The sequence below is a fragment of the Neltuma alba genome, unplaced genomic scaffold (genome assembly GCF_004799145.2).
Source record: "Neltuma alba isolate B1F8T4 unplaced genomic scaffold, ASM479914v2 tig00013343_pilon, whole genome shotgun sequence".
Classification (NCBI taxonomy): Eukaryota; Viridiplantae; Streptophyta; class Magnoliopsida; order Fabales; family Fabaceae; genus Neltuma; species Neltuma alba.
This window is the reverse complement of record NW_021637613.1, coordinates 58,718-70,479: the sequence shown is the minus strand read 5'-3', so window position 1 is coordinate 70,479 and position 11,762 is coordinate 58,718. Positions and strand designations below refer to the sequence as shown.

Genomic DNA, 11,762 nt, shown 5'->3' with positions numbered 1-11,762 from the left:
TCATAGTCACTGAAAAAATAGATTATCAAAAGCTAAAAGAAACGTTGCAAACAAGACGACTTGTGAGAGAGAGATCGCGGGACGATAACGCTACTAACTAGAGACCATGGGATTAGGGATTGCCATGGATAAAATCAAAAATTTACCTTTTAACAGTTAAACTGAGCATAGATTAGTAAAATATAATAAATTAAATGTCACCCGCCAAATAATTCAAAAAAAATCCTAGGTGACATAACTTCTGTTAAATCTAACACTCATTTTAATGGCAGGGTGTTATTGGCCAAAATTTGAAAGTTAAAAGTGTCATTTTTAAACTTTTAAAACGAGGGAAGTGAAGTGTACTATAAAACTGGAAGCCGTTCTGATAGAAAACAGTTACACTAGTGTACAATAGTGTAACCCTAGTAATCAGATAAAAGCCAGATATACAGCTAATAACAAGATAAGAGTCAGTCCTCATAAAGGGCATTATAGTACACTTGTACTGCAACTTGCATGAACACTTGGAAGGACTTTGTGCGACTTAAGAAAATCAGCATCCACCACATTAAACATTGGTCACAAATAGCCCAATTTCTTTCCGAAACAATAGTCAGCAGGAGAGCGTGAGCGAGCAAATATGCATACCATTTCGTGAGGAACTATACTCCTAAGTTTGACATCATATTCAAAAATAGTAGAATGAGAGATTTCACACTCACTAATCATCCAACATAAATGAGAGAAACATGCCCAGATGAATTGAATGAACACTTGGGGTTATAGTAAGGTTTGATGGAAACAGATACTCAGAAAATGGTTAAATGCTCGTATTTTCATTCCTGGTTAGAAAGCAAGTTCAAATAGGTCGCACACATTAGGAGTTAGCAGTGACAAGGATAAAAAAAAAAAAAAAAAGGTTAGGAGTTACGCAGTTTGATGAAGGCATATCTCGCGAAGGAGATTCCACCTGGTCTTGTTAACAAAATTTAAGCAGATGTATACACGGGTCTCAAGTTCTTCCATAAGGAGGAGAAAATTCTGAGAGTCCCTGCGAAGATGCTTGATGACCTCTTGCATGGCATATCTATTTTTACCCATCTCCAAGCCAAGGCAAACGGACCGCTTGTCAGCCTCAACCGCACCATGTAGCCGAGCAACAAGGCGATCAATCGTATCAAGATCTTTATTCAGGGTATATGTACCCTTCGAAGCGGCTTCAAGCTGCGCCAGTCGAGCAAGTTCCTTCTTTTTTGGGTTCCAAGTAGGAGAGGTATATGTAGGGCAAAGAGGAGCAGCAGCAGCAATGTCTACAATTGCATGAGTCGTGACAACAACGGCAGATACAACCACTCCTACGGCGGTGGCAATGAAGCAAAGTGCAGAACCATTGGTAGCACCACGAAGAAGGCGTAATTTGGAGCGAGACTTTCGGAGAGAACGATGAAGTTGTTGGTCGAGTTCAGAAAAGGAGTTACGCATGTTGCTGAAGTTATGTGAATCGCGGGAGGGAAAAGGATTGTCATGGCTATTGAATCTGAAGAAGACGTCGAATGCATTGTCACACTGGGCTTGAGTGATATGATTGGAATCAGAGGGAAGAACAGAGAGAAGGTCAAGAAGAGGAGCGTACATACTACGCACACAATTGAGACTTCGATGAAGTAGGAGGCAGAGTTCAGAGGCGGTCTCGCTGTGTTTGAAGTAGGTCGAGACGAGGCGGGTCAGAGAATTGGGCTTGGGTTGTGCGAGAGCTTCTTGGACGCAATCTCGGTCAGGTTGAAGCACCTGTTCCAGGATTTTCCTTTGAGAGTCTCCCTCGGCATACCCATTAACGAGCGCAGGGTGGTCTTGCGAAGGATCGCATCCAGCGGGGTCAAATACTTTTGACTGTACTATCGATCGAATCTCTTGGCAGGAATCGGCCTGTACAGCGCCATTGAATTCGCGAGACACCACATCTGGGGCGGGAGAGGACGGAGTGCTGGTAAGGGGAGTGGGCTCTGTCGAATACCCTGGCAGTCGAAGATTTAGTCAGACATTCATACAAACACGTATCGGGCGAAAAAAATAAGTCCTCTTCCACGAAGAAAAAGTAATTCGAAATATCAGTTTAGAAGGTGTGATTGACTGTGTGATACGATCTTGTAAACCGAAGTCGATGTCTCAAATCTGAGAGCCCCAACAAAGGAAGAATTAATTCTGACTTACCTTCGCAAGGAAGAGGCGGATTACGGACCGGAACAGACGCTGAAGACGACCTCAATGATCCGAATGGGAGACATTCCAGCATTCTCCGTTTCGTCAGTCTTCCTAAGAAGCTTATATATTCGGGGGCTCTTGTGAAAGTGTCTCACAGATCGATGACATCAAACTTGATTGGTGATTAACTTCTGTTAATTCAAAGAAATGGAGGCTCTTTGTAGCAGTCAGATCAGAGAGAGACAAGGCACGAATGAAACGACTTTATTGTTACGAATATGGATAGATGATATATTTTTTATTATTTTTTGGCAGATATAATTTTTTATTCATTTTTTTAGCTTTTTAAGGGGTGCTTAGGTGAAAACAATTCATCATCTTAAAAGTAATTTTATAAAATATAATGTAAGTATATGATAGAAATTTAATTTAAATTTATGTGAAAACACTTTTTAAAAATGTTTCCTATTTAACTAAACACCCTCTTAGTTGAACAAGATTTCCCCGCTAAATTTTTCATTTCTACTTCGTGGGTTTTTTTTATTTTAGATATATTAGCAAGCTGTGATAATTTTTTAAATGTCGTTTATATTTAGATGGATTATTGGTTTTTGATCGTTAATATTTGAATATAAAAATTTTAAAACTGGTTTATTAAATAAATGCACTCTAAAAAAAATTGGTGTGCTTTCTCCAATTTGATTTGTGATACAACGGTTGTTTCATACGGAGTATTTCATAATATAAGATGTTTTTTAAAAAAATTAATGATTAATTAATAACATCTTTTCAAAATATCCTCTATTAATTAGGATTTAGTGTTAAATGACAGAATTATTTTGATTTGAAAAAAAATTAAGATTCTTAACTATATTCAATGACATTTATTGATCTTTATAATTTACTCCAAAAGCAAATAATGAACAAAAGAGGATGAGCTTTTACATCATAACATCAAGCATAAAATCAAACTCCTAATAACTCATACAAACTTGTTTAGGAGAAGAGATTATATAAAAATCTTCGAGCACTGCTCTTTTGACATTTAAGATGCTGAACTCCCGAAAAATGAAGACCTATGGTATGGATAACCCCAAGATCATTAATGTTTATTAACACGGGAATCATATCGGGCATTCAGAAAATGGTAAGGAGCCCATATTTCCATTCCCAGTTAGCAAATAATAGGTAGCGACGTCGTGGACACTGAACGCTGCAAGTCTATAATCTTCAACAGAAATTTGAGTGGTAGGTTAGGAACTAGGTGTTTGATGAGGGCATATCTGGTGGAGGAGGTTCGATCTGGCCCTGTTAACAAAGTTTAGGCTGATGTATATATTTGTCTCAAGTTCCCTCATAAGCTGGCGAAAGCTCTCATGCCTCTTGCGCAGCAACTTGACGATCTCTTGGATGACGTATCTATCTTTACCCATCTGCAAACAAAGACGAACAGAATGCTTATCGGCCTCAACTGCTCCGTGCAGCAGAACAACAAGGCGATCAATTGAATCAAGATGTTGTTTTAGAGCAAAAGTAACCCTCGAAGCTGCTTCAAGCTGCGCCAATCGAGCAAGTTCCTTCTTTTTGGGGTTCTTAAATTGGGATAATACAGGGCAAACGGGAGCAGCAGCAACAGCGATGGCGACAAGTGCATGGGTTGTGACGACAATGGCAGTTGCAACCACTCCGACGGCGGTGGCGATGAAGCAAAGAGCTGAACCAGTAGTGGCACCATGGAGAAGGCGGGGTTTGGAGCTAGAATCTCGAAGATAGCGAAGTTGTTGGTCAAGTTCAGAAAAGGAACTGCGCATGTCGCTGATGTTAGGGGAATCATGGAGAGAGAACGGATTCTCTTGAGTATCAAATACTGAGAAGACGTCGAAGGCATCGTCACACTGAGATTGAGTAAGATGATTGGAATCGGAGAGAAGGTCACGAAAAGGAGCATACATGATACGCGCACAACGGAGATTTCGGAGAAGCCGAAGGCAGAGTTCAAAGGTGGCGTTGCTGTGTATGAAGAATGAAGAGACGAGGGGAGTCAGAGAATTGGACTTTAATTGTGTGAGAGCTTTTTGGACGCAATCTTGGTCAGGTTGAAGCAGCTTTTCCAGGAATCGCCTTTGGGAGTCTCCGTCGGCAGTGCCATCGACGAGCTGAGGTTGGTCTTGTGGGGGATCGTTTGAATCAGGGTCAAATACTTGTGACTCAATTACACATCGGATCTGCTTGAAGGAACTTCCCAGTACGGTGCGATTGAATTCGAGAGACACATTTGGGGTGGGCGACGAAGTGCTGGGCTCCGTCGAATACCCTGACAGTCAGATTCAGTGAGACGTTAATTCAAAGGCCATTTTCACGAAGAGTAAACAATTCGAAATATTTGTTTCGAAGGGTATAATTGTGTGTAGTGTGATCCTATAATCGAAATAGATACCCTAAATCCGAAAGCTGAGAGCTGCAGCCAAGAAAGGAAGAAGTTGAGTTACCCTGGAGAGGAGCAGGGGGAATAGGGCCCGAAGCAGACGCTGAAGATGACGTCAATGATCCGAAGGAGAGACATTGCACCATTCTTCGCGTTCCCAATCTTCCCCCACGCTTCTGCTTCGGTCTTCGTGGCGTCCCAGAAAGCAGAGAGACAAGGCGCGACGGCTATGAGTTCATTGAGATATCCTTAGGGGGTGTTTGCATATAACCAAACCATGATTTGAAGAATAGCTTCTAGAAAATAGATTCTGAAAAGAATAGATTTTGTGAAAAAGTGATTCTGAGAAGTGAGAGTGTTTGGATAGTTGTTACAAGAAACACTTTTTACATGTACAAATTACTAAAAAAGGCATAAGTTAATATGATAATTACAGAAAAAAAATATTTTATGATATATTTTAATTTGAAGGAATAAAATTGTTAATAATATATTTTTTATTAACATAATTAATAATACATAAGATAATATAATTAATAAATAATTAATATGTTTATAAAAAAATATAAGATACAAGATTAAATATATTTATAAAAAAATATGTTTATAAAAAAAATAACAAGATACATATCCTATAGGCTCTCACACTCTCTTTTTTTTTCCAAAAGCAAAAATTTTTTGCTTTTCCCAAAACCATGGTTTTGGTTTTTAAGGGTGTTTGGGTGATTTTTTCCCAAACCATGGTTTGGGTTATCACCCAAACACCCCCTTAGTGTATTCAAGAAAAGATAATCACAAAAGTATAAATCCATGTCAAATTTCCTTCTAATCTATTCTTCCTAAAAGCGTATACAAAAAGCAATCTAAAACATGATAAACCCCTTTTAATTATTCTTTCTAAGAGCTAAATTCATAAGCTCATTATGCTTTTCACCCCTACATTATTAAAAAATATTAAATTCACAGGCAGAACAGCTTAGAAACTCGTTAGTTTTAGTTCAATTTTTCATTTTTCAAACCGGAGCACAACATGTTAGAGACCCGTTTCAAATGGCTTAGCCTACAAGCAACTTTCTGGGAAGCAGCTCGTAAGCAGTTTATCTTCCGTACAAAATATGCAGCACTAAACAACCTACAACAAGACAGAAATCCAGGATCATACCTCAAGGCATCGTCAGTGAAAACGCCACCCTCCCTTCTAATTTATAAGCTGAACCCCACTTCGCTTCTTACGTTTTAGCCGATGTGGGACATCATAACAGGTATTCCACTTGCTGTGACCGTGTGCCAATGCATCAACGCCACTACTCCAAGTACACACTTCCTGGCCACCATCTAACCAATTGCATAGTGTTGTCAGAGTCCTCGTCCATTCCCAAAGAAAATGAACCCAAATCAAAGTCTTGTGATGATGCCCATAACGTGATGTTTTGTCTCTCCCCTGTTACTTTGTCGAGTCCTCTAAGGATCATGTTAATATATAGATTTCATCATGGTGAGATCTCCTGTTGTTAACACACATTTAATCTCGCAGCCAATTGCATTGATCATTGTCCACAACCTACGCCGTTATTCCTTTAACTCGGACTGGATCAAATTTAAGATCTTTCGTAAGTGCTCCCGGAAGTAGAGCAAGCATTGATGGAATGGAAATTAATGTAGGATAGGAATATCAGAAACTCATAAACACACATAGCCACACCAACCCAATCATCACTCTCATATTAACAACAAATAATGGTTTACAAGATTTCTCATACATCTTTATGGTAAAAAAATGAATAAAATAAATTGTTCACTGGCTCATGGAAAGAGGAGGAAATGACAGCTGCTCTTTGTACACTTATCAAGCGGCTTTACAGATTCTCTGGTATCCATCGGGAGAAGAATAAGAAAGCAAGATATAATCACAAATGTATACTGACAATTTGGACGCCGACAATGCTTCTTTCTCTTTACCTTGTCGCTTTGAATAACTGGCTTCCAAGGGTCACAGTTGGGGTGCCTTCGCCCATCATAGTTGTCAAGTTCATTTCCTTCTCAAGAATCCGTTCAAGTTCCATTACGACATAACTCATGGAAGGTCTTCTCTCACTTGAAGGGCTCAAACATCGAGCTACCAGCAAGATAAACTCTTCCATGCCTTCCGCTGTGAAACTGCTCCCCAATCTCTGATCAATGATGTTAGACATAATGCGATGGTCTTCATTGACTTGCACCTTCATTAGAGGAAAAAAGTAATAAATACATGTCGAACACCAAATAGTTGCCAGTTTTTCTGGTGAACTTCAACAAGTCCTGAGAAATGGCTGGATTAGACATGACCACATACCCATTCAACTAGATTCTGATTAGAATCTGAGGTTGGAGATTCTGTTGCTTCCTTCCCACTTAATAGCTCCAACAAAAATACCCCAAAACTGTATACATCACTCCTTTCAGAAAATCGTCTGAACTCTCTAACCCTGCATAAGAATATGGCACGCAAGTCAAGAGAAGTGTACAGTTACAGGTACAACTACAATGGACGCATATCAGTAATGTGCATCATTCTCAGAGTTATTACTCGGGTGCAAGGAATATCTCATCTGCTGCAACTTGAGAAGATGGACCTGCAATATCAGCTCTTCCCAGGAAATTACGAAGTCCAGCGTCTGCAACCTTAGCAATGAAATTTTCATCGACAAGAACATTGGCTGTCTTGAAATTCTTGTGCACCAAACGGGGGCTCAAGGAATGAATATAAGCCAAACCTGCTTAGGAAAAGATGAATGAGCTTTTTGTAAATCGCGGACCAGTGCCTCAGACCCTTTATGCATAAATAAGGGATTACCAAGAAACTGAAAGTTTTAAGGTGGCTTACGAAAGAACTTGTGGGGTCCATTCAGATACTGGGATATTTTATCTAAAAAGAAGAAAACTGATACCAGGAAAGCCACAAATGCTCACTGATTTTGCAGAGGATCACCTGTAGCTGCACCTAGAGCTATTGAAAGTCTAAGCTTGAATTCTAGCTTCTCTTTCGATTGTTGACCAGCACCTGCAGAGAGAAATAGAATGGATATGCATAAACTCTAAGAACGAATGGTGCGTTAAGCTAAAAGGAGGGAAGAAGAATCTTTTATGACATGCAACACGAACAAAGTTATAGCTTGGCATGCACGTCGCATGAAACGCAGGCTAAGAGAAAACCAATTTTCGTGCTATTGAGTGCAGATAAAATCCATAACTTGTGGAGGCAAATATATAAATATATATATATATGAAGTGTGATTAACAAGGAGTACAGTGACTGCATAGAAATTTACCATACAAGTGACTAGAGACGCTCCCATTAGGCACATATTCGTATATAAGAAACTGCAGATTTTGTTCCTGGCAGTAGCCCAATAGAGTTACAAGATTCCGATGATGAATGGATGAGAGGTAACGAGCCTGAAGTCAAACTCAGTCCTATTAGATCAAAGCCGAAAAAAATGAACAAATACGAGATGCCATAAATTTGAACCCTGAAACTAGATCCAAATAGCGAATCCGTTCCAAGTCAAAACTGAGGTGAGAGTGGCTGGTCAAGAACAATAAATGATAAATCCCACTGCAGTTGGCTGGACTTTGTGGTGAGATAGAAATACTGATTGCTTACATTGTATCCATGAGAAAGAAGAAAGATACGATTAGAATGAGTTGATGGGTAAAGAAAATTTTAGCATTCCAAACCAACTATAAGGTAAGCGGGGAACAACTCAATCAAGAAACTCGCAACCAATCATCCCTATTCCCCAGAGAATATCATCATGAAGAGTTCTAGTTATTAGCAAGACAAATCGCTTCCCTTGAATTATATTATATCACAGTGTCTTATAAAACCAAGTTTTGGAGACAGAGAACTGATAACTACCTCATCAACAAATTCCTGGCTTGGAAATCCCTGCCGCTTTTTGATGGCCACAAGCATACCATCATGAAGTAAGCCTTTGTAGACCTCCCCAAACTTCCCTTCTCCGATCAAATTTTTGTCACTGAAATTCTTTGTAGCCTGAGATAGTTCTTCCATCTCAAACCGCCTAGTATCCCGCGAAGTCAACTCAATCCCACCATGTCTTCCCACTGTGTTAAATGGAAGAATACAAGAATGGGTTTGTTGTTCATACCACTCGTATCCCTTAAGAAAACTGGCATGCATGTTTCAGACAGAAGTTACCTTGGGAAGGATCAGAGGACCCGGTCTCTGAAGTCCTTGAGACACTCCTCCTGCGAGATAGGCAGAAGCATATGAGTGCTATAACTATCCCTACCAATGCCACGGCCCCTGCAGCTCCTCCTACTATCGCTGCAAGAGACCCTGACATCGGGTATGGCAATCACTTCACTCTGTGCTTTACAGTATTAATAGCAAGTATTATACATAGAACCTGAAATCCAGAGAATAGCAGAAAATCAAAAAGAGCGGACCGCATTGAATGTTGGACCAATGCAAAAGATATTAATGAAGTGCAGGACACATGCAGCGAGTAATCCACAATCAAACTTGAAAGAAGAAAATCAATTATGCTGGAAAAAGTTGGAATGTAATGAATCGGCTGCAAGCCATTATAAGAATGAAGACCGGTTTCAAGCTATAAGATTGAAAAATAACACACTTGGAAAAAGGCGCACGGATCTCAACCAAATGCATGTTTGTTTCTAATAATTGGATCTTGCAAAATGGCATTATATCTGCGTATAGTTGAAATTAGAAGGTGAGGCGAAGTGGAATTACAGATATAACAGAGGTGGAATTTCTGTCAAATCTGCAGAGCTGTATCTCCAGGTAAATGATAGCGTGGGATCTCAGACAGCCTGAGCTTCATTTACCAATGACAATCCGAATGAAACTCCATCGTCATTTATTGCCAAAATCGAGATTCACCCACATTCCCCCCAAATGAGCCAGTTATCTATACTTGACATAAACCTAACAATCAAAACAAGATATTCAGTAATTGAACTCAGGAAATAAATACAGAAAGAGAAACTGGGGGCATCAAAAGCAACCACAAAGCCCTTTAGATGAAGACTGAGTTTTGACGTTCCAGTTAATGATACAAGAGAACGCCCTGAATAGCGAGGTCCAATTCAATAGGCCTTCTCAATGTCGTTAAGACTGTAAGTAACAAAAACCCAGAACGAGGAGAAGAAGCACCTCTCTATCTCCGTTGTCCTTTAACTGAATTAATTAGAATACTCTCTGAGGGTATCATCGTTGGATACAAACAATGCCGACAGAAAGTGACCCTGCGCCGACAAACACTTTCGAGTTTATAACTACTTCCTCTACCAAACCATCCAATTCAGCAAATGATCAGCATATACATGTAAACCCACAAATACAGAAGGGACCCTTTTGATTGATTCTCCTTGATGCTTCCAGCCGAGCTAAAATCAAATCGAAGCCGAGATGATTGAAGCAGAAGAAGAAAGAATAGAAGACGGAGATATGAAGTGGACACACAGAGAGAGAGAGAGAGAGAGAGGACTAAGCGACAGAGAGAGAGAGAGAGAAATTGATTTATTCACATTTAGTTTGAATATATTTGTAGGCTGTAAAGTGGCATATTTGTTGTCTGATACGCAGGATGAATTGGTTTATTTTCTGTGTCGTGTACAGGGCATCTTGGCTGTAACAGATTCACAGAGAAGAAAGAGAGTGAGAGAAGAAGAAGAGAAGGGGGTGGGTGGTGAGAAAGAAGACCCGCTCAATACAAGTGTAAAATCCGAGGGATGAAACAAAGAACTTACTTACAGAAGAAGATGAAATTAAACAAAGGAAAGAGTATCGAAGGGGTGAGAAATGGAGCAGAGTGTGAAGAGAAAGAGAGACTCATAGCTGAATGGCATGTTGCTTGTGGGGTTGTTGTGCCCCACCAGCCAGCTATGTTGACGTTGCTCCTACTGGCCATTTTAATAAGTAACTTCTGCTAATTTAACCAGACAACTGAATAAATATATTACAACAAAGCAAGGGAATAATGTAACGGCAACTTCTTCCTCTCTCTCTCTCTCTCTCTCTCTCTCTCGCTCTGTTTTTTTTTTTTTTTGGTATAATACAGCGTTCTCTTTTTTATTTTTTCCTATTTCTCACACCTACACTTCGGATTCTTTGACATTTTTTTAATAATTTATTTGTCGCACAATTATTATCCTCTGTGGTGCGGTGACCATGATTACCCCGATGATTGCATCAAACTCCGGAAACTCCCCCAAACGGTAACAGTTAGAGCTGTTTCATCACTAACATCTTTTCTCTTGTTCTGTGCTTTTTTTTTTTCCTCCATAAAAAATAACCTCAGCTGTTAAAAAACTGTTCATAACTTCCGACCGAATACCACATGATAAAACTACAGTAAAAATAACAACAACAATAATGATGATGGTAACAAAGCTGAAGACACCAAAGAAGCGACCGTGTGGAAAAAACTGGAAAGTCTACGATGCTATGCCTATTTCCATCCCCCTCGTGCCTAGCTCTTTCATCAATGCAACGGAAGTCTTTTGTTTTGTCTCTTTCTACTGCCAAAAGTGAAGAGAGCGTGAAAAAGTAGAAGAACGAAGCTTGTGGGTTTCCACGAACAGCAACGGAGACAGAAAACGACATGATATGATTGATTCTGATCTGAAGATCCTTATTTCTCAGGCCTTGTAAGAAACGATTACTATATAGAAGGGCATTAATATTAATAATGCAGTAAGAAGCATGTCTGTTTAATCACAAATAATGTGAAGCTCCAAGAGTTATTGAGGCTCAGTAATTAATTCGATGCCCCCTCATTCTATTTTGAGTTAAAGGTTGGCGTCTCCAGAAGTGGCGCCAGTGTCCTTGCGGAGGCGTTCATGAATGAATTTATGCTATTCTCTCTGGTCGATACTGAGAATCACTGGGCTTTGTTTCCATTCTGAACCCACACTGCTCACCTAACGGCGAAACAAAGTCATCATGCACGTTGTTCTTTGGTTTGAGACAGTAAATAAAATGGACAATATGTCAATAACCCCACAAGAAACGAAGATCACAACGTCACTGTGGGTTGTAGACCACCATGCTGTTCTGTCGTCTCTGACATCTATTGCCTTCCTTTTTCTCTTCACCTTTTGGCAGCTTCTTCTTCTCACTGCA

General features: G+C 39.7%; 3 protein-coding genes across 10 annotated transcripts; all 3 read right to left on the bottom strand.

The window, feature by feature from the left end:
* Positions 1-799: 799 nt before the first annotated feature.
* Positions 800-2,374, bottom strand: LOC114736566 (UPF0496 protein At3g19330). Of its 2 annotated transcripts, XM_028924421.1 has the most exons (3): positions 2,194-2,374; positions 1,616-1,997; positions 800-1,519 (listed from the first exon to the last, which is right to left on the bottom strand). In XM_028924421.1, exons 1-3 carry the CDS (start codon positions 2,273-2,275, stop codon positions 910-912), a joined length of 1,074 nt encoding a protein of 357 aa, XP_028780254.1. In that variant the 5' UTR covers positions 2,276-2,374; the 3' UTR covers positions 800-909. The 2 variants fall into 2 exon arrangements, with proteins under 2 accessions (XP_028780254.1, XP_028780253.1); XM_028924420.1 differs by having other exon boundaries at positions 800-1,997.
* An 824-nt stretch (positions 2,375-3,198) lies between these two features.
* On the bottom strand, positions 3,199-4,840 carry LOC114736568 (UPF0496 protein At3g19330-like). Its single transcript, XM_028924422.1, has 2 exons — positions 4,674-4,840; positions 3,199-4,498 (listed from the first exon to the last, which is right to left on the bottom strand). The coding sequence occupies exons 1-2, from the start codon at positions 4,753-4,755 to the stop codon at positions 3,438-3,440; spliced, it is 1,143 nt and encodes a 380-aa protein (XP_028780255.1). The 5' UTR covers positions 4,756-4,840; the 3' UTR covers positions 3,199-3,437.
* Positions 4,841-6,302: 1,462 nt separating this feature from the next.
* On the bottom strand, positions 6,303-10,358 carry LOC114736569 (probable serine/threonine-protein kinase PBL2). Of its 7 annotated transcripts, none has more exons than XM_028924425.1 (9): positions 9,792-10,358; positions 9,369-9,563; positions 8,811-9,021; positions 8,508-8,716; positions 7,918-8,044; positions 7,578-7,649; positions 7,176-7,362; positions 6,942-7,074; positions 6,303-6,828 (listed from the first exon to the last, which is right to left on the bottom strand). In XM_028924425.1, the coding sequence occupies exons 3-9, from the start codon at positions 8,956-8,958 to the stop codon at positions 6,565-6,567; spliced, it is 1,140 nt and encodes a 379-aa protein (XP_028780258.1). In that variant the 5' UTR covers positions 8,959-9,021; positions 9,369-9,563; positions 9,792-10,358; the 3' UTR covers positions 6,303-6,564. The 7 variants fall into 7 exon arrangements, with proteins under 7 accessions (XP_028780258.1, XP_028780259.1, XP_028780260.1 ...); XM_028924426.1 differs by having other exon boundaries at positions 9,369-9,883; positions 9,962-10,358; XM_028924427.1 differs by having other exon boundaries at positions 9,369-9,883; positions 9,974-10,358.
* Positions 10,359-11,762: the final 1,404 nt, after the last annotated feature.